Source organism: Rattus rattus, chromosome 1, assembly GCF_011064425.1.
Source record: "Rattus rattus isolate New Zealand chromosome 1, Rrattus_CSIRO_v1, whole genome shotgun sequence".
Classification (NCBI taxonomy): Eukaryota; Metazoa; Chordata; class Mammalia; order Rodentia; family Muridae; genus Rattus; species Rattus rattus.
Window position 1 is genome coordinate 214,483,451 of NC_046154.1, and position 27,675 is coordinate 214,511,125.

At 37.6% G+C, this 27,675-nt stretch overlaps 1 protein-coding gene across 1 annotated transcript in view; it reads left to right on the forward strand.

Annotated features, from left to right (window-relative positions):
* The window catches only part of LOC116885253 (fibrocystin-L-like), a 54,667-nt gene extending 29,539 nt beyond the window's left edge, over positions 1-25,128 (forward strand). Inside the window, exons 3-14 of the mRNA XM_032886525.1 lie at positions 1,163-1,233; positions 7,679-7,789; positions 9,453-9,542; positions 13,566-13,834; positions 16,355-16,446; positions 17,904-18,063; positions 18,421-18,556; positions 19,228-19,371; positions 20,037-20,194; positions 21,434-21,547; positions 24,267-24,416; positions 25,000-25,128. Of these exons, the coding sequence (XP_032742416.1) occupies positions 1,163-1,233; positions 7,679-7,789; positions 9,453-9,542; positions 13,566-13,834; positions 16,355-16,446; positions 17,904-18,063; positions 18,421-18,556; positions 19,228-19,371; positions 20,037-20,194; positions 21,434-21,547; positions 24,267-24,416; positions 25,000-25,128 (1,624 nt within the window). The remainder of the gene's footprint in view (positions 1-1,162; positions 1,234-7,678; positions 7,790-9,452; positions 9,543-13,565; positions 13,835-16,354; positions 16,447-17,903; positions 18,064-18,420; positions 18,557-19,227; positions 19,372-20,036; positions 20,195-21,433; positions 21,548-24,266; positions 24,417-24,999) is intronic.
* Positions 25,129-27,675: the final 2,547 nt, after the last annotated feature.

The following is a 27,675-nucleotide window of genomic DNA, read 5'->3' on the forward strand; positions in this document are numbered from 1 at the left end:
AAGGTGGTCTTACTTGTGGTCCCGAGGCTCAAGTTTGCTCGTGGGGTGCTGCCTACGAGCTCTCCACAGTGGCAGCAACCAGGAAGATCTGCGCTGCCCTTTCCGGGAGCCCTCGTGCACCAGGGTTCCTCTGGCGTCAGAGATGTGTGCAGAGTGCAGTCTCTTCTGGTTTCCCAGGCGTGTCTGCCTCTCTAAAGGTTTAGCTCTCCCTCCCACGGGATTTGGGTGCAGAGAACTGTTTATCCGGTCTGTCCCTTCAGGTTCCGCTGGTGTCTCAGGCGCAGAGGTCCTCTCCTTAACATTTATAATCATGACTTTATTGAAATAATTATGGCAGCAGTATTAATTTTCAGGATTCTTTCTTTACTTTTTAATGTTCTATGGAATTATCAAATACATATGCATACATAGACACAAATGCATATATATAAATATATGTGTATCAAAATATATGTGTAACTAAATATATGTGTAGCAAACAAATATATATACACATATATGCATATTTATATATATGCATGCATATGTATATATATGCTCTGTGTTTAAATCCAGTGAATGAAACCTTGCTCTCATCCATTTTAATTACAAAAACTGTGAATAGTCCCTAGTTGGATCTTGGGCTCTGGATTCAAGTGGCCCAGCCTGTGGCTCTGGTTCTGCCACTTAGTGGCTTTGTATCCTTGACTAAATTAATTCTTTGATCTCCATTTCCCTCACATACCTTACGCAAAGATCAGATGACACAACATACTGAGTACTCTTAACTCAATGTTCATACATCCTGGGGGACACTAGGCAAAGGGACAGTGTGGGCTGGCTAGAGGAACAAGTTACCTATATACATGGGAGTCTTCATGTTGTGTTCTGTCCTCATACTTTTGCAAAAAAGAGAAAGGATTCCTAAAGTTGCTTTTCAGAATAAAAGGGAGATATTTGGAGTAGCAGTTTAGTAAGTTGCCAGAAACCCATATACATGTATAACACACAAGCAAATGAGGACATAGAGCATTCATTCTACTGTCTTGCTCCAGTGGTTCTGCCCTGATACCTTGCAGCCATGCCATAGTTTCTATCACCATAGTAACCAAATTAAATAATAAAACCCTCAGTAAATGTCATTTTTTTTAAACAAATAACTTTTACGTTTTTGTTTCAACAGGAGTTTCCCAGAGAACACGACATACTTTGTTTCCTCTCTCAATAAAATTTCAATGTTTCAAACATATGCAGGTATGTGACATTTCCCTCACTTTTGTGTGAGAATATGGTACACTACATTTCATCCATCCAAACACAGTAATGAGGGTAAGGTATAGAGTACTCTATGTACTGCTAGAAAATGAACAATACCCTCAAGGATGGCATGCAATTGAAAGCCTAACAAAGAATTAGGTATTCTTAATATAATGTTGAAACTTCAACTTGTCTCAGTAGCAGAGAGAGCAGTGAAACGCACTCCACAACTTTAGTTGTTGGTTGAGGGATGCCAATCTCTCAATTTCAACGACATGCCAATATCCCAAGGCTTGTGCTCTCAGTGTGGTCCACAAAAATCCCTTGGCAAACTTTAATTTGATTTAATTATTTCGAAGGAACCTCAGGTTAAACTACTCCCAAGAGACTATCAGAAGCAAATATCAAGTCTGCTGGAAGAGCTGTCCTTCTTCTGAGGTCAGGAGTAACAGAAGGACAGGCTAAGATTTCCATTAAAATTACGGCAAAAGAGTGTGAGTGATCAAATCAATTGGCTGTGGAAGATCTTGACTTGTCCTTTAAACTTAGTTACTGCAAATGCATGTGTAACAATAGTGTATATAATTGTGAAATAATAATAAGTTATCCTGAGATTGAGGTAATTTTAGAAAATAATAAATCCAAATGATTTCATTGTATTTTTTCATCTTTATTAAATTGGGTATTTCTTATTTACATTTCAAATGTTATTCCCTTTCCCGGTTTCCAGGCCAAGATCCCCCTAACCTTTCCCCCTCCCTTTCTATGTAGGTGTTCCTCTCCCTATCCTCCCCCCATTACTACCCTTCCCCAAACAATCCCATTCACTGGGGGTCCAGCCTTTGCAGGGCCAAGGGCTTCCCCTTACACTGGTGATCCTACTAAGCTATTCATTGCTACCTATGAGGTCAGAGTCCAGGGTCAGTCCATGTATAGTCTTTAGGTAGTGGCTTAGTCCCTGGAAGCTCTGGTTGCTTGGCATTGTTGTTCATATGGGGTCTGGAGCCCCTTCAATTCTTCCAGTCCTTTCTTTGATTCCTTCAACAAGGGTCCCGTTCTCAGTTCAGTGGTTTGCTGCTGGCATTCGCCTCTGTATTTGCTGTATTCTGGCTGTGTCTCTCAGGATCGATCTACATCCGGTTCCTGTCAGCCTGCACTTCTTTGCTTTATCCATCTTATCTAGTTTGGTGGCTGTATATGTATGGGCCACATGTGGGGCAGGCTCTGAATGGGTGTTCCTTCAGCCTCTGTTCTAAACTTTGCCTCCTTATCCCCTCCCAAGGGTATTCTTCTTTCCCTTTTAAAGAAGGAATGAAGCATCCGCAATTTGATCATCCTTGAGTTTCATGTGTTCTGTGCATCTAGGGTAATTTGAGCATTTGGGCTAATAGCCACTTATCAATGAGTGCATACCATGTGTGTGTGTGTTTTTTTTTTTTTTTTTTTGTGATTGATTACCTCGTTCAGGATGATATTTTCCAGTTCCATCCATTTGCCTATGAATTTCATAAAGTTAATGTTTTTGATAGTTGTATACTATTACATTGTGTAGCTGTACCACATTTTCTCTATCCATTCCTCTCTTGAAGGGCACCTGGGTACTTTAGAGCTTCTGGCTATTATAAATAAGGCTGCTATGAACATAGTGGAGCATGTGTCTTTGTTATATGATGGAGCATCTTTTGGGTATATGCCCAAGAGAGGTATAGCTGGGTCCTCAGGTAGTGCAATGTTCAATTTTCTGAGGAACCTCCAGACTGATTTCCAGAATGGTTGTACCAGTCTGCAATTCCACCAACAATGGAGAAGTGTTCCTCTTTCTCTACATCCTCACCAGAATCTGCTGTCAGCAGAGTTTTTGATGATAGACATTTTATCTGGTATGAGGTGGAATCTCAGGTTTGTTTTGATTTGCATTTCCCTTATGAGTAAAGATGTTGAACATTTCGTTAGGTGCTTCTCAGCCATTCATCGTTCCTCAGGTGTGAATTCTTTGTTTAGCTCTAAACCCCATTTTTAATAGGGTTATTTGTCTCCCTGCAGTCTAACTTCATGAGTTCTTTATTTATTTTGGATATAAGCCCTCTATCAGTTGTAGGATTGGTAAAGATCTTTACCCAATCTGTTGGTTGTCGTTTTGTCCTAACAGTGTCCTTTGCCTTACAGAAGTTTTGTAGTTTTATGAGATCCCATTTGTTGACTCTTGATCTTAGAGCATAAGCCATTGGTATTTTGTTCAGAAAATTTTCTCCAGTGCCCAAATGTTTGAGATTCTTCCCCACTTTTTCTTCTATTTGAGTGTATTTGGTTTGATGTGAGGTTCTTGATCCACTTGGACTTAAGCTTTGTACAGGGTGGATAGATCTGCATTCTTCTACATGTTGACTTCCATCCAGTTGAACCAGCACCATTTGCTGAAAATGCTATCTTTTTTTCATTGGATGGTTTTAGCTTTTTTGTCAAAAATCAAGTGACCATAGGTGTGTGGGTTCATTTCTGGGTCTTCAATTCTATTCCACTGGTCCATCTGTTTGTCTCTGCACCAATACCATACAGTTTTTATCACTATTGCTCTGTAATACTGCTTGAGTTCAGGGATACTGATTCCCCCTGAAGTCCTTTTATTGTTGAGGATAGTCTTAGCTATCCTGGGTTTTTGTTATACCAGATGAATTTGAAAATTGTTCTGTCTAACTCCATGAAGAATTGGATTGGTATTTTGATGGGGATTGCATTGAATCTGTAGATTGCTTTTGGTAAAAGGGCCATTTTTACTGTATTAATCCTGCCAATCCATGAGCATGGAGATCTTTCCATCTTCTGAGATCTTCAATTTCTTTCTTCAGAGACTTGAAGTTTGTATCATACAGATCTTTCACTTGCTTGGTTAAAGTCACACCGAGGTATTTTATATTATTTGGGACTATTATGAAGGGTGTCGGTTCCCTAATTTCTTTCTCGGCTCGTTTCTCTTTTGTGTAGAGGAAGGCTACTGATTTATTTGAATTAATTTTATACCGAGTCACTTTGCTGAATGTGTTTAATCAGCTTTAGTAGTTCTCTGGTGGAACTTTTGGGCTCATTTAAATATACTATCATATCATCTGCAAATAGTGATGTTTTGACTTCTTCCTTTCCAGTCTGTATCCCCTTGATCTCCTTTTGTTGTCTGATAGCTCTGGCTAGGACTTTGAGAACTATATTGAATCATTGAATAGAGTATTGTTCTACTTCCATGTACATAGGGGTGTTCTTCCCTTATTGTTATTGAATACCAGCTTTAGCCTGTGGTGGTCTGATAGGACGCTTGGGATTATTTCTATCTTTCTGTAACCATTGAGGCCTGTTTTGTTCCCGATTATGTGGTCAATTTTGGAAAAAGTAACATGAGGTGGTAAAAAGGTATATCCTTCTGTTTTAGGATAGAATATTATATAAATATCTGTTAAGTACATTTGGTTCATAACTTCTTTTAGTCTAAGTCTCTGTTTAATTTCTGTTTCCATGATCTCTCCTTTGACGAGAGTGCTGTCCATTGATGAGAGTGGGGTGTTAAAATCTCCTACTATTATTGTTTGAGGTGCAATGTGTGCTTTGAGCTTTAGTAAGGTTTCTTTTATGTATGTAGGTGCCCTTGTATTTGGAGCATAGGTATTTAGGATTGAGAGTTCATCTTTGATGAATATGAAGTATCCTTCTTTATCTCTTTTGATGACTTTTGGTTGACAATCAATTTTATTCGATATTACAATGGCTACTCCAGCTTGCTTCTTCAGACCATTTGTTTGCAAAGTGGTTTTCTAGCCTTTCACTCTGAGATAGTGTCTGTCTTTTTCTCTGAGGTGTGTTTCCTGTAGGCAGCAAAATGCTGGGTCCTTGTTACATATCCAGTTTGTTAATCTGTGTCTTTTTATTAGGGGAATTTAGTCCATTGATGTTGAGAGATATTAGGGAATAGTGATTGTTTCTTCCTGTTATCTTCGTATTTGGAGGTGAGATTATGTTTGTGTGCTTCTCTTCTCTTTGTTTTGTTGCAAGATTAGTTTCTTGTTTTCTCTAGTGTGTAGTTTGCTTCCTTGTGTTGGGGTTTACCATTTATTATCCTTTGCAGGGTTGAATTTGTAGAAAGATATTGTGTAAATTTGGTTTTGTCATGGAATATCTTGGTTTCTCCATGTATGTTAATTGAGAGGTTTGCTGGATACAGTAACCTGCGCTGGCATTTGTGTTCTCTTAGGTTTTGTATGACATCTGTCCAGGATCTTCTGACTTTCATAGTCTCTGGTAAGAAGTCTGGTGTAATTCTGAAAGGTCTGCCGTTATATGTTACTTGACCTTTTTCCCTTACTGCTTTTAATATTCTTCCTTTGTTTTGTGCATTTGATGTTTTATTACTATTATGTGAAGGGTGGAATTTCTTTTCTGGTCCAATCTATTTGGAGTTCTGTAGGCTTCTTGTATATTTATGGGCATCTCTTTCTTTAGGTTAGGAAAGTTTTCTTCTATGATTTTGTTGATTTTATTTACTGGTCCTTTGAGTTGGGAGTCTTCACTCTCTTCTATACCTATTATCCTTAGATTTGATCTTCTCATTGTGTCTTGGATTTCCTGTATGTTTTGGGCTAGTAGCTTTTTCCGTTTTACATTATCTTTGACAGTTGTATTGATGATTTCTATGGAATCTTCTGCTCCTGAGATTCTCTCTTCTATCTCTTGTATTCTGCTGGTGATGCTTGTATCTACAGTTTATTGTCTCTTCCTTTGGTTTTCTATATCCAGGGTTGTCTCCCTTTGTGCTTTCTTTATTGTTTCTATTTCCATTTTCAATTCCTTCACTTGTTTGATTGTGTTTTCCTGTAATTCTTTAAGGGATTTTTGTGTTTCCTCTCTAAGGGCTTCTATTTGTTTATCTGTGCTTTCCTGCCTTTCTCTAAGTGAGTTCTTTATGTCTTTCTTAAAGTCCTCCATCATCATGATCAAATGTGATCTTAAATCTAGATCATGCTTTTGTGGTGTGTTTGGATATTCAGTGTTTGCTTTGGTGGGAGAATTGGGCTCTGGTGATGCCATGTAGTCTTGGTTTCTGTTGCTTGGGTTTCTGCACTTGCCTTTCACTATCAGGTTGTCCCTGGTGTTACCTTGTTTTGTATTTCTGACAGTGACTTGACCTTCCTATAGGCCTGTGAGTCAGGAGTGCTGTACACCTGTTTTCCTGTTTTCTTTCAGCCAGTCATGGGAACAGAGTGTTCTCCTCTCAAGTGTGTGGTTGTTCCTGTCTACTGGCTTTCCCTGTGGGCTGCATCCGGAAGGACCTGCCCCTACTTCTCCTAGTTCCCCTCCTAGCGCAGGGGCCCCAGATGGTTCTAGGTGTTTTCCTCTAGAGTTAGAAATGTGGGAAGAGTATTCTCCTCTGGTTTTTCAGGCTTGTCTGCCCCTCTGAAGGTCTAGCTCTCCCTCCCACAGGATTTGGGTGCAAGGAGCTGTTTGACTTGGTCCTTTCAGATCCCAGCACAGTCTGGACCACAGGGCTCCTGCAGCTTGACTGCTCCAATCTTCCCGTGCCCAGAGGCACTATACAGTTTCCTTGGGCCAAGGATGTGGGCAAAGGTGGGCAGAAGTAGCAGTCTTTCCTGCCCTGCAGTTTCAGGATTTCCCACACTTATGGGCGATCAGCTCTCTCTCCCATGGGGTTTCAATTTCATTGTATTAAATATTACAGATTATATGTAAATATAAGAAGAAAAATATTTATGGAAGCAATTACAAATGATTTATTGTATGTCTTAAACTGGGCTCTTTTAATAGTATAGCTAAACCTTTCTGTAATATGTATATGTATATACTTATAATACATATATGGAGATAACCGTAGTTAAGTATAAGTTTTGAGAATTTATCAGCTGTAAGTCCAATGGCTAACTTATTACCTCCTTGTGATCTGGGGCTCAGAAGGTGAGGCTGGAGCTTTGCAGTGAGCTCAAGGTCAGTCCTGGCTACTGAGTAACAGGCCCACCCGTTATACATAATCACAGCCAGCCAAACCCAGTGTTGCTCTACAAATATGTTTTCCTCAAGATCCTCTGGGAAGAGAAGTCCCTTAACTTTAATTGTGCATCCTTCATGGTGAGGAGGGGTTGAGCTGATTGTGTTCAACTCAGATTTTCTCTATTCTTTTTCTCAAACTTCTGAGTGCCAGGATCTCTTTAGTACCAGTCACTCTCCACCTCTGAGGACTCCATCAGAGCTGTGCTGTCAGCCTCTTTGCTGGACCACACCAACAAAAGCTTGAATTAATTCATTTGCAATCCATTTGAGCTCTCTAATGCTTTCTTGTGTTAGACATGCTGACTAGGATATACGGAAATCTTTGTAAAAAATAAAACAAATTGGATTAATGTGTGACATTTGCAACATTCTACAAAAATGTGCTGTTTTTCCTCAGAGGTTGCGATGGTCTCACCGTCTAAGGGCAGCACCGAAGGTGGCACCATATTGACAATACATGGGCAGTTCTTCGATCAGACTGATCTCCCAGTGAGAGTGCTAGTTGGAGGTATTTTTTTTAATACTTTTTATTGTACTACTTTATAAGAACAAATCCCACCTGTTTGGCAATTTGGATGGAATTTGCCTTTTCACCATAACTGTTTTCTATTTAAAGCTGGACATTTTCAATAATAATAATAATGATTCTGTAGCATAACATTCTTCTTGTTGCAACCCTGTTCGACTGGGATTTGAGCTCCAAGTGGCACCAGAGAGCAGTATTCTGGTTGCCATCCTCCAGTTTCTAACACAGCTGCAGACACCCCTCCAGGACATTCTCTTAAACATCCTTTTTAAGCTGCACTTACCTTCCGATGAGTTTGCTAATAATGGGAGTTTTTAGATGTCATTTAGAGAAACTCCAAAGCTCTTCCTATACTGTTCAAGCATTAACACTGATTACTGGTGTTATTGGCCTTGGGAACATCATTAATATGCTACCTCTTTATAAAGGCAAATGGAGCTTGATTTTCTGCTGACACATCGCTGTCATTTGTCTAGATCTCTCCTGGCCAAAGGAATGTCACAGCTATTAAGGGGTCTTATATCAATGTAATGGTGAGGCTCCTCCCACCCAGATGTGAGTTACAATGACATTGTTACATGATAGGCAGAGGACAAATATCTGCCCATGCACCGGGCACATACATTCCATGATCTAGCCCTATTTTCAAGCTCTTTCCTACCTTTTAAGGTTCCCATCCATGACACTACCAAAATGGTGTATCTGAAGTTTAAATATTCCAGACCACCAAAGGATTCTTGGCAAAGATCTACTTCTGCATTCTCCTTGTTCAAACTTTTTATAGACTATGATCGTGTATTGAAAATATTCAGCATGGACTGGCCTTATGTGAGGCATATGCTAGGGTCTAAAATATAGGCTCTTCTGCCAAGTGCAGTGTAAGTGTATTTACACGGAAGTGTTAGTGTTCTTTCTGGGACCCTTGTCTGTTTTGCTTGAGGTCTACCCATTAAAACACCATTTATAAATTGCTGAAGAACTTGAATGAAGGTACTGAGTTTCCATTTGAGATCATTGAGAATCCTCTACCTTCACACAATCTGAACCTCTTTCGTGTTTAATTCTCAGTAGAAAAGCAAATGTGAAGGGTTTCCTTTGGACCCCGAGATGACATGTTTTATACTTAACTGTAATTTTATCTTCTTTTTTCCCATATTTTTCTGAGAAATAATGAAAATTTCTACCTGAGATTTGTTCTGTCTTGCCAGGAAATAATTTTCTTTTTGGGGAAGTGTAAAAGCTGGTGAATTACAAGCCTGCTGGAGAGTATATGAAGTGCATAATAGTCCTAACTTTGCCATTTGATTATAGTTTTTTTTTCATTAAAATAGCATTTCTAGGACTGGAGAGATTGTTCAGGTGTTAAGAATAGCTTATGCTCTCACAGTGAGATCAGATTTAATTTCCAGTACCTAAATGGTGGTTCACAACCATTAATAACTCCAGTTCCAGGGAATCCGATGCCCCTTTCTGAGCTTTCCAAACATCAAGCAAGCATGTTGTGGGCTAACACACACTCAGGCAAAACAAACGTAAATTAAAATGAATAAATCTAATAAAAACTTTAAAAAGGGTTTTAAGATAGGTTGGTTGGTTTGCATTCAAAAGCCTGTTTGTAAAAGTTCTATATTTTGCTTTTGTGTAGGCCAAGCCTGTGACATTTTGAATGTCACAGAAAATACTATATACTGCAAGACTCCTCCCAAACCACATGTCCTCAAAGCCACATATCCAGGTAAGCTGCCAGAACTGAGGATGGCAAGTTTCTATATCTGCAGGAAAAATTATTACTGACATATGTTCTTAGTTTAAAAATATTAGCTGAACTTTTCGGAACTCAGATAAATTTCCTCAAAGCTTTCTAGCTTCAGTTTTCTCAGTTCACAGATATTTTTTATAGCAGTCACTTTATCAGCTGGGCCATCTCTGTAGCCCCAAGAAGTGTTTTTATTGAAGTAGCTGCAGCAAAGCTATACCAGTGGAGGAAAACCAATCCCTAATATCTTTTTGTAAAATTGTGTGACTTTATTGAAAAAAATGAAATGGTACACTTCTTTAGATTCCACTGTGCTGACTGAATATAGGCACAGTCATTGTGGAAATTTCAACCACCCATAAGGCCTCAACAATGCACAAATATCTACAGGCAATTAAGGACTGCTACGACTGGGATAAATTGTCTTTACCAGGGAAGAACATACCAAATAGTGCCCAATACTAAACAGTCAGCCCTGAAAATATGTATATAAGTAACTTTATGCAGACAGAGCAGGTCATGTTCAGGAATATATGTGTATATACACACATACAATATCAAGTAATGAAAAGGAAGCGTGAATATGGAGAAGAATGGTGAGAGGTATATAAGATTTTGACAAATAAAAGAGTAGAAATACTCTAACAGAAGTATAATCTCAAAAATAAAAAAATGATGCTTTTATAAAAAGATTAAAAATACTTTTTTGCATGCTTAAAACTGTAAAAGTGGGAGATTAAATCTTACAGGTTTAGAATGATCTAGGCATATACTTAGGGGAAAGGAATGCAGTTCAAAGTCCTTTTTGGCTGTTCTTGTTATATCTGTGTGAAATTTCCATGCAAGGCCATCCTGGGTTTTGCATCTTTAAATGGCTGAAAGTCCCATATGTAACAGAAGATGGCCTTGTCAGGCATCAATGGGAGCAGAGGCCCTTGGTCCTGTGAAGGCTCTATATCCCAGTGTAGGGGACTGTCATGGTAGGGAGGCAGCAGGGAGTGGGTGGCTGTGTGGGAGCACCCTCATAGAAGCAGGGGGAGGGGGGATGGGTAGGGGAGTTCCACAGGGGAAACCTGGAAAGCAGATAACATTTGGAATATAAATAAATAAAATATCCAATGAAAAATAATAGAAAGCATTATTAAGAGACAAATACACATCAATCTGTATTACAAGGTAAAATCATCTAAAATAAAGCAAAATCATATATAAAATTATAAAAGAAATTATAACAAAATTCTGTTTGTATATTTACATAAAGAATTATACAGATATTCTAATTTTAAAATGCTTTTATGTGACACTTGAATTTAAAGAAATACTGTATTTCATGTATCAAATCAACCAAGCAATGTCTTTAGAGTCTTAGCAATTGCAATTGCAACTTGGCCACTTTCTAATAAATTTATTTTTATATTCTAATTTGTATCAAAAAATAAATTGTTGAGCTCTTTTCTCTTTTGCTTCTTGCTCTCGCTTGTCCCCTCTTCCCCTCTTCCCACTTCCCCTCCCCCCCTCTTCCCTTTGCCCCTTCTCTCCCCATTCCCCTCCCCCTTCCCTCCATGTGCTCATGGCCCTGGACTTTACTCCTTTCATCTTCTACTCTTCTTCTCATATTAAACCTTTCCACATGGAAAAAAGAATGAATGGTTGGGAGTAGCAGCAATTGCATATCTTCTGGACACAGTGAATTCTGTTCCTCATCGTGTCATTAGTACTTGTAGTATAACACATTATCTGTAATCTCCTAGATTTCTTTGACTTGAATACTGGGTAAAAGTTCTTAATGTACAAAATAATTTTCTTACCAGTGATTGATGATTCAGGGAAAATTGTGTATCAGTGAACACTAACACCATAAAAGGCTGACTTTCACCTGCTCAAGTTTTTTTTTCCTCAGCAAATTCAAATGAAGAGGATTAGACACTATTTCCCAGAGGCAGACAAACTGGAGGCTACTGAAGGAAGGTGTGGGCCTGGTGGTGTAACATTCTTTAGGAAAAAAGAAGAAAGAAGATTCTGACAATTTCTTTCTGATTTAAAAAAGATTAATGCAGAGTTTATCAAACACATGTAGTTACATTGAATCAGGAATATTCCTTCTTTATTCTATCCAAGAAGCAGGTGGCATGTTAATCGACAAACATAGGTAAATCTAAGCAAGAATATTTCCTCTGATTCTGAGAAACAAATGATATCTTTGTCTTAGAATCAATGTTTTAAAAAGCAAAAGAAAGCAAATATTGAGAGAAATGTTAAAATGTGATGTCAGTACTGGCTTTGCAAGTCAGTTATAAAATAACTTTCGTTAGAGAAAATGATCAGGCCAAGTTTTTGTAACCAACTGGTTTTAGTTCTGAAGCTTTGGGTCTTTACTCCATGAAGTACAAGTCACACAGTCGAGCAGCATAATACAACTGTATGTTGCCACCTTACCTAAAGAAATTAAGTGCGAAATATTTAAAATATACAATGCATGGCATCCATACTATCATTTCCATGTTTAATATGGGTAGATTCTTGTTGCCGTAAAAATTAAAAAGCAGTGGAACTGGTTCCCACGAGTACCCTGGCAGTCTCACTCTCTCCCTAGTTCTGACTGCAGTGGGCCATTGGAAGTAACGCTAATTATCTCAGCAGCTCCACGCTGCCCCCATCTACTTTCTGACCCCTTGTCCATGAGCCATTCCAACAACGTACACTGTCAAGCCACCCTGCCCTCACTCACAGCTCTCTTGGCTGGTTTCCACCACACCAGGCATACACATCCTATTTCTGTGGCGGGCCTGGGGTATCCAAGCCACCACTCAGCCACACTCTCTTGAACTCAAGTAAGTTGCCACACGAGAGAACACATTATACAATGTCCTCTGATCCAATTGATAAGATATAATTTGCCCATCTAGACAACACAAAATCCTGTATACATCCATCCCTTAAAAATAGTCATAACAACCTATAATATGTGCAGAGAGGAATCTTTCTTTTTTTTTGTATTGGATTATTTTATTTACATTTCAAGTGTTATCTTCTTTCCCAGTTTCCTGTCCATAAACCCCCTATACCATCCCTCCTCACCCTGCTTCTGTGAGGGTGTTCTCCCACCCACTGACCCTTTCCTACCTCCCCGCCCTGACATTCCCCTACACTAGGGTATCGAGCCTTGGCAGGACCAAGGGCTTCTCCTTCCATTGGTGCCCAACAGAGCCATCCTCTGCTACATATGCAGTTGGAGCCATGGGCCTGTCCATGTGTACTCTTTGGATGGTGGTTTAGTCCCTGGGAGCTCTGGTTGGTAGGTATTGTTGTTCTTATGGGGTTGCAAACCCCTTCAGCTCCTTCAATCCTTTCTCTGACTCCTTCAATGGGGACCCCATTCTCAGTTCAGTGGTTGATTGTGAGCATCCGCCTCTGTATTTGTCATGCTCTAGCAGAGCCTCTCAGGAGATAGCTATATCAGACTCCTGTCAGCATGCAGTTCTTGACATCAGCAGTACTGTGTGGGTTTGGTGAGTGTATATGTATAGGCTGGATCCCCAGGTGGGGCAGGCTCTGAATGGCCATTCCTTCAGTCTCTGCTAAAAACTTTGTCTCCATATTTCCTCCTATTAATATTTTTGTTCCCTCTTCTAAGAAGGACTGAAGCATCTGCACTTTGGTCATTCAGAGAGGAATCTTAACAACTGCTGCCATGTTCTCTGTGCCCCCTCTCCTCTCTCCATCCTCCTCAGTCTCTCTAAAACTTTTCTTCTGCCCATCCTTCCTTCTTGTCCAACATACAGATTGTCAACTCTGGAAATTAAGCAATAATAAATAAAACGTAGAATCCTCTAACAGCACTCTGTCTCCAGGATCAGGCACTTTTAGCGTCTGTATAATTGTTTATGTACCTGCTGTAAAATTGAGAACTGATATACAATCTCAACAACTACCACCAAATGGCCCATAGAGACATCGCATCATGATTTTGATGAATAATGCCATCTTTTGTATTATATTTAGGTGGAAGAGGACTAAAGATTGAGGTTTGGAATAATAGCCGGCCAGCACATCTTGAAGATATACTTGAATACAATGAGCAAACCCCAGGGTACATGGGTGCCAGTTGGACAGATTCTGCTTCCTATGTTTGGCCCATAGAACAAGACACATTTGTTGCACGCATTAGTGGATTTTTGGTGCCTCCAGATTCTGATGTTTATAGGTTTTATATCAGAGGTGATGACCGCTATGCTATTTATTTCAGTCAAACTGGGCACCCAGAGGACAAGGTAGGGAACATGCAAAATGCTATTGGGTAACATGAAAAATCTATGAAAATCTTTTTAATGTGTCTCACTTATTCTACTCAAAATCAGGGAATATATAAAAGACTTTATGAGAAATTATTTATGAGATTGGGTCCTTGCTATTTTAACACAAATATGATCCAACATTATAAAGTTCTAGTAGGAGGGGAAGGGAATTTAAAAAAGTTCTAGTAGGAATTTGACAATCTGAAAGAAAATTATTTCCCTTATTCAAATCCTTTGCTAAACACACACACACACACACACACACACACACACACACACAGAGGGGAGAGAGAGAGAGAGAGAGAGAGAGAGAGAGAGAGAGAGAGAGAGAAGGAGAGAAGAAAGAGAAAGAAAATGCAAGTTTTCTTTTTATGAAGGAATTATAACCAGAATAAAAGGAATTTAAAAATAATTTAAAAGTCTTATTACATTTTGTCAGTTATGAGATCAAAGTGTGTCATAATGCTATGGTCTATTTGGGTTTGAATAGATAGAATCATACATCCAATTTCCTAGTGATCATTTGTTTTATATTAGCATTATATGGTGTATTATTGCAGCTTATTGGCATTTAAAATTACTGACTGTGCTATTCCATGGGTTTACTAAGCTCATATGTCTTACTACCAAAGACTTTTAAACTTACTTCTTCTTTAATGCCTGTGAATACTCTACTGAGTACCAGTGTTCATTTGAAGTTTTGGACTATTTTCTCAAGACAGTTTTAAGAATGTGAAAATAAGGCAGGTATGAGGTGTACACCTTTAATCCCAGCACTTGGGAGGCAGAGGCGAAATCCCTGTGATCGAGGTCGGCCTGGTTTGTTAAGCTAGTTCCAGGACAGCCAAAGCTACACAGAGAAACCCTGTCTCAGAAAACACACACATAGAAAAAGAAGCAAACAAAGTGAAAATAATAAGTCAAAATTTAAAATCACAATTTAGTACTCAATTTATTTGACAAGATGTTTTCCAACACTGGACACATAGACTTGGATTGTTATTTGCAATTTATAAATTCTAATGCTCCATGCCTTGTCCACACACTAATTCAGGGATGATACAGTTATTCTTTACCAGAAGCATAAAGTTCTCTCATTCTCCTGTGCTTTTAGCTATCTTGAGAAACTTTCAAGCGAATGTACAATTAAATAATTTATATCAGCTCTTAAGAGACTCCTTTTCATAACATAAGCACATTTATTTGATGTCACTAACAATGATAACTCCATTCCTAGTTTGTGTCTTTGCTATTTTCTACCGCAATTCTATTATTGGAAAGACTAGGATTATGCAGTAGACTTTGTTGTGTAGTAAGGAATGGAACAACTGAAGATTCACTTTTTTTACTCTCAGAACTTTATTTTTTCATTAGTTTATTTATTTATGCACGTTACATCCTGATTGCGGCCCCCTCCTCCTCCTGGTTCCCCCTCACACAGCCCCTTCCCCGTTCATCCCCCCCTTTGCCGCTGAGAAGGGGGAGGCCTACCCCTGGGTACCAACCCATCCTGGGACATCAAGTCACTCCAGGACTAGGCACATTCTCTCCCATTGAAGCCAGACAAGGTGGTTTAGTTAGAACAGGATTCACGGGCAGGCAACTGAGTCAAAGTAAGCCCCAATCCATGGACTCACATGAATACCAAACTGACAGCTACAAACCAGTATAGAGCCTAGGTCTAGCCCTTGCTTTTTGGTTCATGGTGAAGTCTATGGGAACCTCTAAGAGTCCAGGTTAATTGAGTCTGTTGGTCCTCTTGTGGTATCCCTATCCCCTTCAGGACCCTCAATCCTTTCCCTAGCTCTTCCAAAGACTCCATACCTCCATCTGATCTTTGGCTGTGGGTTTCTACATCTGTTTCCATCAGCTGCTGAGTGGAACTTCTCGGAGGAAAATTATGCTGGCTCCAGTCTACAAGCATGACAGAATATCAGTAATAGTCACAGGGATTTTTTGTTGTTGTTGTTGTTTTTTCTTTTCCCAATAGGATGGGTCTCAAATTAGCCAGTTATTGGTTGGCCATTCCCTTAGTCTCTGTCCATCTTTGTGCCTGCATATCTTGTAGTCAAGACACATTTTGGGTTGAGGTTTTGTGGGTGGGCTGCTGTCCTTATACTTTTACTGGGAGTCCTGCCTGCCTACAGGAGGGGGCCACTTCAGTCAGTCTCCATATCCCCAACTGCTAGGTGTCTCAGCTAGAGTCACCGCTATAGACTCTAGTGGGCCTTCTTAGTCTCAGATCTCCAGTGCCTCTTAGAGAGGTCCCCTACCTGCCCGAGGCCAATTTCTGTCCTCTCTCACTATACCTGATTTTCGCCCCACCCCCATTCTCATACCTGTAATTTATTTTAAAGTTCATGTTGCTATGAATAACAGATCTTTAAAAAATACAGTGTTTTATGATTTCCTACTCACAGAATTTCTAAAATTAAAGTTGTTATAAATGATAATTGTTGAAAAGTCTAAATTTTCCTTCTCTCTTTTTGGAATAAGGTGAGGATTGCATATTACTCTAGAAATGCCAACACTTACTTTTCAAGTTCAACACAAAAATCAGATGAGATTCATCTTCAGAAGGGAAAAGAGTAAGGATTCTTTTTCTTGCATTTAAGTTACTATGTGTCATTTAAAATGCAATCTTGTACTTTAAAGCATTTAATTTGTTTTTATTGGTATGCACAATGTTCTATTGGCTTAATTTACAGAGTTAGTCATTCTCAACACTGGACACATTGTTCACTGTAACAAGTTTGCCAAGAATGCACAAATCTCTTGGTTCCATATCCTGTACTATAATTATTATTGCTTATTTTCTATATTTTTTGATAAATTCAGTTCTATATTTTTAGGAATACTGACATTAAACTAAAGAGGTAGGTTTAAATTAGAAGAAAGATTATATTGTTTCACACATTGGGCACCAACTGTAACAGTACTCAATTAAATGCTCAAATTGACCCTAGCTGTGGTGTGTTTTCCCCTACATTCCACAATGTTATAAGTGCATGAATAAAAGACACACAAACATAGTCTTTATATTTTGGTCAGTCTTAAACAGCTCAATAGCTGGGCAACTTCCTAACCTCCATGTTGCTAATCCACCTTCCTCTGATGTCCCAAGTTATTACTTACTGAAATCTATATTTCATCTTTGTTGTCCTGGATCCAGTTGGGACTGTTCAGTCTATGCTCCGGCCTCTAAATGGTGGCTATGTTCTCTGTCCTGTACCTTTTCAGGTGTGACATCTTTCCTCTCCTTCTCCTAACATAGCGGATCTTTCTCTTCTTCCTTCCTCTCTGTCCCTAACATGAGAACCCTGAAAGTCTGCCTCTGTCTGTCCTGTCCAGCCATTGGCTGTCTACAACATTATTTACCAATATAAACACTATTCGGCCAAACCCACTACAGTTTCAGATGTTTTAGTTCATGGTCCCTACGTCTTTTTGCTAGCTCAGTACATCCTGGCAGACGGTGTTATGTGTGGAAGAAGTCACGATGTTATGTGTGGAAGAAGTCTATTCACCTCGCTGCACCCAGGAAGAAAAAGAAAAGATAGAGATGGGGATAGAGGAAGAGAGGCTCAGTATATTTTTGTCTAGGATATGTCCTCAAAAACTTTCTTCTACTTACCTCCCCCTACTAAAGGCATCATTATCTAAGAGTGCCATAGGCTCTCCACCAAGCCTTTACCATTTAACTTTTTGGAGACCACTTAAGATGCAAACCATATCAAGAACTTTCTACCTCAGATCATACATCCACTGATTTAGAAGTCATGTGATAAGTGTAGCCTAGTTGCTGTTCTCTTTGCAACTCTAAAATTCTTCACTTAAACTATTCCTGTCCTCAGTGTTGGATTTCAGAGAGTTATTGTCAGGGTCTGACATTGCTTTTGTTTCAGCTCCTTAAAGATAGGGGCTCACACTGTCTCTATTTATAATTTAATAACTTTTATTTACATTCTTGGCTTTTATTCTTTTTGGAAAAAATATTTTGTGAATTTTTTGAGAAAAATATTTATCTTATTACTCTATTTCCTAGATATTACATTGAGATCTTGCTGCAAGAGTATACATTGAGTGCTTTTGTTGATGTTGGACTGTACCAGTATAAAAATGTCTTTACTGAACAGCAGACAGGAGATGCACTAAATGAAGAACAAGTCATCAAATCTCAGTCAACAGTTATCCCGGAAGTACAGGTTTGCTGTGATAATAGATTCACTTTACTGAAAGTCAATGTCCAATGCTGAGGATTGGCACTAGACTATTTGCCTAACATTTGTGAGGCTCTGAATTCACTGCCTATCCCTTAAGAGAGTAAAGGCTCCATTTGGCTATTATATTACATGTGTTAGGAATATAACTGTAGCTATTGAATTTCCTTTTATATATCTATATTAGAATCATTAGGCTTTTATTTCATAAGACTCATTCAAACATGTTGCAAAATATCATTTACGATATAATATAGTTGAGAGGCAATGAATAGCCAAGTTACAATTATTCAAAGTGTCTTTGTGTCTGTATAGTAATTGTTTTCTTTATTTGGAAAATAGATTATAACATTGGAAAACTGGGAGACAGCTGATGCGATTAAGGAAGTCCAGCATGTCACAGTAACCAGCCCATGTGTGGGAGCAAACTCATGTTCACTTTCCCAGTACAGATTCATCTACAACATGGAAAAGACTGGTAGCTATACTAACAAGAGAAATAGTTGCCTTTATGTATAAACATGTATAAAGTACTCACTCTTGCATAATAATTTAGAAACTATAGCTTCAGTAGTGTGCTAAACAAAAGAGAAGAAACACATTATGAAGAAAGGGCTCTACTGAGATTAGAAAATAGCAAATAATTTTCAGACATATCCCACTGCATTTATTCATAATAATAATTATTATACATTTATACATAAAAGCATATGCACATTTATATGCATATGACTTCCATGTATAAATTCAGAAAATAGGAATCAAAATTATCATAATACAGAATAAATGTATCTTTCAACTTTTCTTAGTAATACATCTATAAAATAGTAACTTGGCAATCAGTAACCTATTTCTATATTAATAAATTCTAAGCAATTAAAAATCATAGACAACTGCTTTTTGTTGCCTTAAGTCAGAATTATCAGTTAGTGCATATAATATTTATTTTTATGTCCCTTATCAAGACAATATTAACCAATTCAATAGTCTATATTACTATCCTGGATCAGTCTTCTGCTTGTTAACTTTAATGTGACCAAGAATAAATTTAAATACAGGACATTATTTTGGGCTGGAATCATCTAGAAAGACTTCAATTTCTCTCTCTCTCTCTCTCTCTCTCTCTCTCTCTCTCTCTTTCAACCAAAGTCTGGCTGCCTGCTGATGCTTCTGCCTTCATGTTGCAATCAGCTTTAAATGACCTTTGGTCTATAAAACCAGATTCAGTTCAGGTGACCAGCAAGAGGGATCTCCAGAGTTATATCTACACAATAACCTTTGCATCAACTAGAGGTAAGCTGTGTTTCATTTTTATTATAGGGCACAGAGAAAATTTGAAACTTCAGGAGACCTTAACAAATATGTGGTAAAATCTAGCAGGGTGTATTTACAATACTGTATTCAATAGAGAAGGGCAATGGAATCCAAGACCTTACTTAGTTGCAAAGTAGTACCTTATGCACAAGCTCGTGAACGTAAGCTGTTAATAGGAATTAACTTTATACTCTATTGATAGCCAACAAACTAGAAGTTTTCGTGAACGTAAGCTGTTAATAGGAATTAACTTTATACTCTATTGATAGCCAACAAACTAGAAGTTTTTTGCACTAAATAGATTTTTGCAGTAAATATTTACATCTAAAAAGACTAAATTAATGCTTTGAATATCCTGGTGCCTTTTACTGACTGATTTGATTTTAACCTGCTATACTTATAATGTTTCCCTTTAACTCATAAGTAGCATTTATGAGTATAACTATAAGTAGTAGTTATTTTGGCTGTCTCTTCTGTGAATAAATCTCCTCTACTGAAATATTCTTCATCTTTCCCAATTCCTCCTTCTTTTATGTTAATGCACCTCCAAATACAATCAATTTGGTTATAGTCGAATGCCTCTTTTTGATGCATATGTGTTGTATTAATTATCATTTTAAAATTCTAATTGGTACCTCATACAGGAGACTTTGATCTGCTTGGTTATGAAGTATTTGAAGGGAGTAATGTCACGCTGAATATCACAGAACACACCAAAGGAAAACCCAATTTGGAGACGTTCACATTAAACTGGGATGGGATTGCGTCTAAGCCTCTTACCCCAGAGTCATCAGAAGCTGAAGTATGCTCTACAAACATTCTACCACATACATCTTCTGGATCCTTCACAGTTCCCACTGGCCCTTTATAGACAAATGTGAAAGGATGTTGCTTCTAGTATCAGCAAAAAAAATCACTTAACATCGAGTTACTTTGATGAAATGTATATCATAAATGATTCTGCATCACTTGGGCTCAGAGACAATCTAGTGTGATCAACCATTTTTCTGCACAAATGATCCCAAATTGATCTCTACCAGTTTATGCTTATGTGGGGAGCATTAATTCCCCTACTCACAACAATATTCTCCTTCACCCCAAATCCATAATTTTATTCTTTGCAAGTAGGACAGACCTTGAGAGGAAAGGACAGCAAAGACTTTATTATGAAACTTAAATACTTCATTATTTTTATTGAAAACAAACCCATTTATTATCTTATATAAATAATACTTCAAGAAGACATAATACATTCTACTACTGCCTTGGCAAATTTACTGTAAGCAAAGAAGGGAGGAAATATGCCAATGACTGAGAGAATAAAAAGGAATTCTTTGCTGTGTAGGGCTGAAGTTGGGGATGTGTTTAATGAAAGCATGCTTGTGCATTACCCAGTCATGTAAACTATCTGTACTGTGAGTTTCAATTAATATTTGCTTGGGGATTAAATATTGTGCATTGCCTTAAGCCTTTAATTCCTAAGAAACAATCATTTTCTGTCCTTTGCTAGACAAATAGATGTGAAGGTTATAAAACTTTTGAGTGCACAATAATTCCCATTTAATCCCAAATATTTAGTATTTTAGATAATTGGAAGCTTAGGCATACAGGATTTGATATGTTCTCTTGAAAAACATTTGAGTATGTGTTTTTTCTAGTTAATTTTGAATTTATTAGGGAAATCATTTATTTCAAATATGTTTAATTAGATAATTTTTATTTCTTTTTTATTGCTGTCCTTAAAACAATAGTTAATGCAATGCCTGCATTATATAAAAGTAATGTAATAATAGCCAATTGAACATAATTACCCTAAAACAAAAAAACCTCTTGATCAGGTCAAAGGACACTTTAAAAAATTCACATATTACTTTGAAAATTCTTACAAAATTATAGATAAAAGTATCCTAATTGTGGTTCACAAGGGAATTGTCTCATGAAAATATTGTGATAGAAAACTAATTAGCCAGCCTAATAGTAGTGTTACTAATGCCCTAAATGCATTAGAAAGGAGCTACTAAAGCACATACTCCTCATTTAGTTTCAGGAAGCTGTGGAAGAGATGGTGAGCGCCAAGTGTCCACCAGAAATAGCACATCTGGAAGAAGGATTTCTAGTGAAATACTTCAGAGACTATGAAACTGATTTTGAACTGGTATGTTTAGTGAACCTTGAAAGGGACTGAATCAAAATTCCATGAGTGCTTGAGATTTTGTGATTTTTTTCCAGAATTAGCATTAGTTGTTAGTACTATTCTGAGTCAAATTGCAAGGCTCCATTTAGCACCTTCCCTAGTGCTAAGAGGAAAACAGTGCTTCCATTGTAGACAGTGAACACAATGGATAAAGACAAAAATTTTGGATTATGTTTCTGTGTGTTCTTCACATGAATGAAGAATTCATTCTCTTCCTCACTGCCTTCAGACCATATAATTTGTACTGGGATAAGTTATAGAAAGGGTTACAATAAATTCCTTTTCTTATTCTTTTGAAAACACTTAGTCAATTATTATAATGCCTACCTAATTCGTGTTTGTTTCTAGAGAGGTATAAAAATTTTAATATATAGAGAAAAATATTTTAAAAATAGCATTCTATTTTTTATCCAAATAAATGAGGAAGCTTGATGTATATTCTTTCCTTTTTTTCCATCTTTGTTAAATTGGGTATTTCTTATTTACATTTTGATTGTTAATCCCTTTTCTGGTTTCCATGCCAACATCCCCCTAACCCCCCCTCCCATTCTATATGGGTGTTCTCCTCCCCATCCTCCCCCCATTACTGCCCTCCCCCAACAATTACATTCACTGAGGGCTCAGTCTTAGCAGGACCAAGGACTTCCCCTTCCACTGGTGCTCTTACTAGGCTATTTATTGCTACCTATGCAGTTGGAGCCCAGGGTCAGTCCATGTAGAGTCTTTGGATAGTAGTTTAGTCCTGGAAGCTCTGGTTGGTTGGCATAGTTGTTCATATGGGGTCTCAAGCCCCTTCAAGTCAGCTCTTTCAGTCCTTTCTCTGATTCCTTCAATGGGGGTCCCATTCTCAGTTCAGTGGTTTGCTGCTGGCATTCGCCTAGTATTTGCCATATTCTGACTGTGTCTCTCAGGAGAGATCTACATCTGGTTCCTGTCAGCCTGCACTTTTTTGCTTCATCCATCTTATCTAGTTTGGTGGCTGTATATGTGTGGGCCACATGTGGGGCAGGCTCTGAATGGGCGTTCCTTTAGCCTCTGTTCTAAACTTTGCCTCCCTATTCCCTCCCAAGGGTATTCTTGTTCCCCTTTTAAAGAAGGAGTGAAGCATCCGCATTTTGGTCATCCTTCTTGAGTTTCATGTGTTCTGTGCATCTAGGATAATTTGAGGATTTGGACTAATAGCCACTTATCAATGAGTGCATACCATGTGTTTTTGTCTGTGATTGGGTTACCTCAATCAGGATGATATTTTCCAGTTTCATCCTTTTGCCTATGAATTTCATAAAGTCGTTGTTTTTGATAGCTGAGTAATATTCCACTGTGTAGATGTACCACATTTTCTGTATCCATTCCTCTGTTGAAGGGCATCTTGGTTCTTTCCAGCTTCTGGCTATTATAAATAAGGCTGCTATGAACATAGAGGAGCATGTACATTCTTTCTAAGTCACACTCCAAGAATATCAAGCACAGGTTTGAGGAGAGGGACCGGTGAATAAAACACTTGTAATGTGAGAACTCGAGTTCATATTCCCAGAACCTATGTAAAGCCAGACATGGCAATGAGAATCTGCAATCCTGGTGCTTGTTTAGTGAGATTGGAGTTAGAGACATAAGAATCCCCAGAAACTTGCACAAGCTAGACCGTATATACAACAGCAAAGAAGAGGTCCTGTTTTAAAGAAGGTGCAAGATGTGGCCATGTTACATGTACACCTCACACATAAACATGCATGTGCACAAATAATTTATGCACTAACATACACAAAAATAAAACATAAGGGCTAAATGGTTTTTATGCACACACATACACAGAAATAAAATTCAGGGTCTAGATAATTAAATATAATCAATAATCTAGAAATAACTATGAATCATTAAAATATATATTTCATGATACTTTGCATTAGCTGACTTACTAGCAATAAAATAATTTGTACAGCTTACTGGCAGCCTTCTCAACTGAATGTTTATATATTTATTTGAATGTAGTCCTAATGACTGTAAGAATTAGATTGTCTTTTATTCCTCACTACTGCATTTCCTATCACCATCCCTGCATTCATTTCTGTGCTCTGCTTAACTTCAACTATTTGCATTTTCCAACACCAGATTCCTTCTGTCTTTGATGCATCATACAGATGTCTAACCTCTGAAGACTGTTGATCATTTCTCTGATTTGAACAATTCCTGTTTATCTTTAAAGGCAACTCAAGTACCTCTTCCAGTGGGATTGTTTTTACATAAGTGAAATGCTTCACATCAAGAGTAACAGAAGCCTTAGCTATTTTGTCCCTAGTGTTACCCACTTCATATAAGGATAGTGTTCTTCATCACTTGAATTATAGAAAAAATACAATAAAAACAAAACAAACAAAATACTGCTACAGGGTAATTACTAAACAAACATTCATGGAAAAGGTGAATAAATATCTTTAATTAGCTTAAAGTATAAGAAAATGATAGGGTTTAGAAATTAGTCATAAGAGGCACAATGGATTGTACAACTAGGGATTAGAATGAATTGTATAAAGAAATTCAGAGATGGGACAGATCTTTGTAAATTACAGTACTGAAGAAAGAATGGGATTAAAGTAGGACCTTGAATAATTTAGTTGCAGATGTTGTGAGAAAAGCAAGACAATAAGCCATGTTTTTATTTGAAATATTGTTATTTCTGTAGGAACATAATAATAGAGGGCAGAAGACGGCCGAGACAGATGCATTCTGTGGCCGTTACTCCCTGAAAAACCCAGCTGTTCTTTTTGACTCAACAGATGTCAAGCCAAACAAATTACCATATGGAGACATTTTATTATTTCCTTATAATCAGGTGAGCTTGTGAAAACTATATGCTAATTGAATCTGGGAAATACACAGCTAATATAATTTCATGAAAATTTAAGACTAAGAAAAGGGCTTGCCATGTTGAATCATGTCATGTTGGACAGGAGTAATGATGCATATTCTGGTTTCCGTGGTCTCTCTCCAGGTGATTCTCAGAAGAAAAGAGAAGGAAGAGAAGGAGGGAGGGAGAGAGCAATAGCAAGAAGGAAATATATTGTCATGTCTTATGCTTTATTTTATAATTTTATAAGACATTTTATTCATAAATTTTAATTGGAATTTATAGATCGCTAACTGTCATAGGGTGTAAAATATCTATTTTAAAAGGAAATAGCATCCAAATATACAAATTCACTGTTAAGTTTCGTCTTCTGTAAGAGGAAGTTCCCAATTCTCTGATGGCTGATTAGTCAAAATCTACTGGTTTATTTTGTTTTTAAAGCTCTTTTATGTTCTATATAAAATGTTCAATAAGTATATAGTAATTTGCATTGTATTACTTTGAATTGTTATAATACAAAGTAATTTTAAAAATGTTGTTACTGACTCCTTTCATATATTTTATGTAGCTGTGTTTAGCATACAAAGGATCTCTGGCCAACTTCGTTGGTCTGAAGTTCAAGTATGAAGACAGTGGCAAGATCATTAGAAGTGCTGATATGCAATTTGAATATAACTTTGCTTCTGGAAATAAGTAAGATACATTATGGGTTCAAAACAAGTTATAGTACAACATACATTCTGTAGAGATGGTCTCATTTCTTTTGCTCACCATGACCAGGTTGGCTTCATTTCAGAGGTACAGGAACAACTCAACATATGCAAATCAGTAAACATAATGCAGCACAAGATAAAGAACAGAAATCACAAGACACAGTAGACGCAGAAAAGACTTTTGACAAAATCCAAAATCTCTTCATGATAAAACTCTCAAAGAGATTAGTAATAGAAGGAATAAGTCTCAAATTAATAAAGGATACATATGACAAGTTTATAGGCAACATTATATATTTAAAAAAAACTGAAAGCATTTCCACTAACAATAGAATCAGAATTTTTATTCTATTTTCCACATATTTAACATAGTAGCTAATTCTATGCTAACTTGTTTTCACTAATGTGATCTATACCAATTGTGTTTCTTAACTTCCCACATATCTTGATAGAAAGTTATTTTAAATCCCTATAGCTAATACGAAGGCTACAAAAAATCTGTTTGCATACACAACACTAATCTGTCACTGACTGAAATTTTTTGTTTTATAAAATTTGGGAAGTGGCATTTGTTCGTGGTTGTGTGTACATATACCTGTGGGCATGTGTAGGAGGGTGTGTCCATATGTAAACAAGAGAGGTTAACATTGAACACTTTCCTTAGTCACTTTCCTTGTTATTTTTGAGGTGGAGTCTTAAAGTGAACCTGGAGTTCACCAGGTAGGCTAGACTTTAAAGGCAACGAACTCCAGAGCGCCTCCTGTTTCTGCTCTCCAGTTCTGTCACCAAAGACTGTGGTACCAGTGTTTTACAAGGATGTTGGAGACTTAAACTCAGGTCCCTTTGTTTGTGAAGCATGTATTTTCCAAATAGAGCCATCTCTCTAACCCACTGTTCTTTAAATTATAACACCTTTTAGAATGTGTGTGTGTGTGTGTGTGTGTGTGTGTGTTACAAATATGAACACTAAATTATTCAATGTTTTCAGATGGACCTACACTTGCATAGATCTTCTAGATTTCTTACAAACCAAATATGCTGGGACAAGTTTTTCTCTACAAAGAATTAGCTTACAAAAGTCATCAGAATTCCAATCCATTTATGTGGATGCCGTGTACATTGGACAGATACCTACAGTCTCAGTCTTGGATGGTATGTTGAGTCATTTTATATAGACTGATAATGTTACAAATGAAAGTTTTATTTCAGTGTCTTAGCATCATTTATTTATCATGTTTGAATCACAGATTCTGACAATAGCAGAGCAAAAACTTAACACCATAATCTTTTTTCCCACCTACTTTTTTCAGAAATGCCAAAGCGAAGACCTCCAGCATTAGCAAACAGAGGAATATTTTTAAAGCATTTTCAGGTTGACCAGACCAAATTAAGTGGATCAGCTCTGACAATTCAGTATTCAGTTACCATAAGTTTCTATAACTGCAGTCATAATATACCAATGATGGCTGTGAGCTTTGGGCAGGTAAGCCTAGAACTTTATGGTGCAACTTTAAACTTTGTGACCATCAGATTTGATGTAGTGTATCTTCTTAACTAAAGATATTTGGTGTACAATTGAATATTATATATTATGCTGAAACAGTGGTCATGATTTAGAGACTTATTGAGGTTGAAGATGAAAATTTTGAAAATTCCTCAAAAACTTGTCTAAGGAGAAAAACCAGGAGGAAGTATCTATAAAACATCAAGACTGGAGGCTTATGATATGACTCAGTGTGTAAGCATGGTGGCTGCTGCCAGTTTTGATAGCCTGAGTATAATTACTGAAACCCGTATAATGGAGACAGCCAAGTCGTGCAAGGTGTACCTCATGACACATGGCACACACACACACACACACACACACACGCACACACACACACACACACACACACACACACACACACACAGAAGAGAGAGAGACAGAGAGACAGAGAGACAGAGACAGAAGCAAAGCCAGAGAATAAATTAAATGTAATAAAAAGGAAGAGTGTTTGTTGTCAGATTTAAGTAGAATTTTCCTTATGTACATAAACATTCTTTGGCTCTCCATTTTAGAAATTCATTTTAAAGTATATTTTAGGTTAGTTTAGTCATGTGTATGGGAGTTTGGCCTGCATGTATGTCTGCATGTATGTCACCACCTGGGTCACAGCCGGAAGAGGGTGTCAAATAACTAGAACTGCAGGAACAGATGACCGTGAGCTGCTTTGTAGGTGCTGGGAGTTAAATCTGGGTCCTTAGAAAGGCAGCCAGTGTTCTTCACCCCTGAGCCCCCAAAAGGGAATCTTAAATATACATTATTAAAGGAAAAGTTGAGTGTTCCAGGGTTTTAATGTGTTCCAGAAGTTATTTGTTATGAACGGTATTTCATTTGCTTCCATCAAAATCTATGAAAAGAAGGAAGATGTGGTTTTCCATGGATCCAAAGGAATTTAAAAAGTTCATAGACTGCTTGAGTTATTTAAACTTCAACCAGAATTCAAAGCTAAATATGAACATTTTAAAATGTAATTTCCTATAAATATATA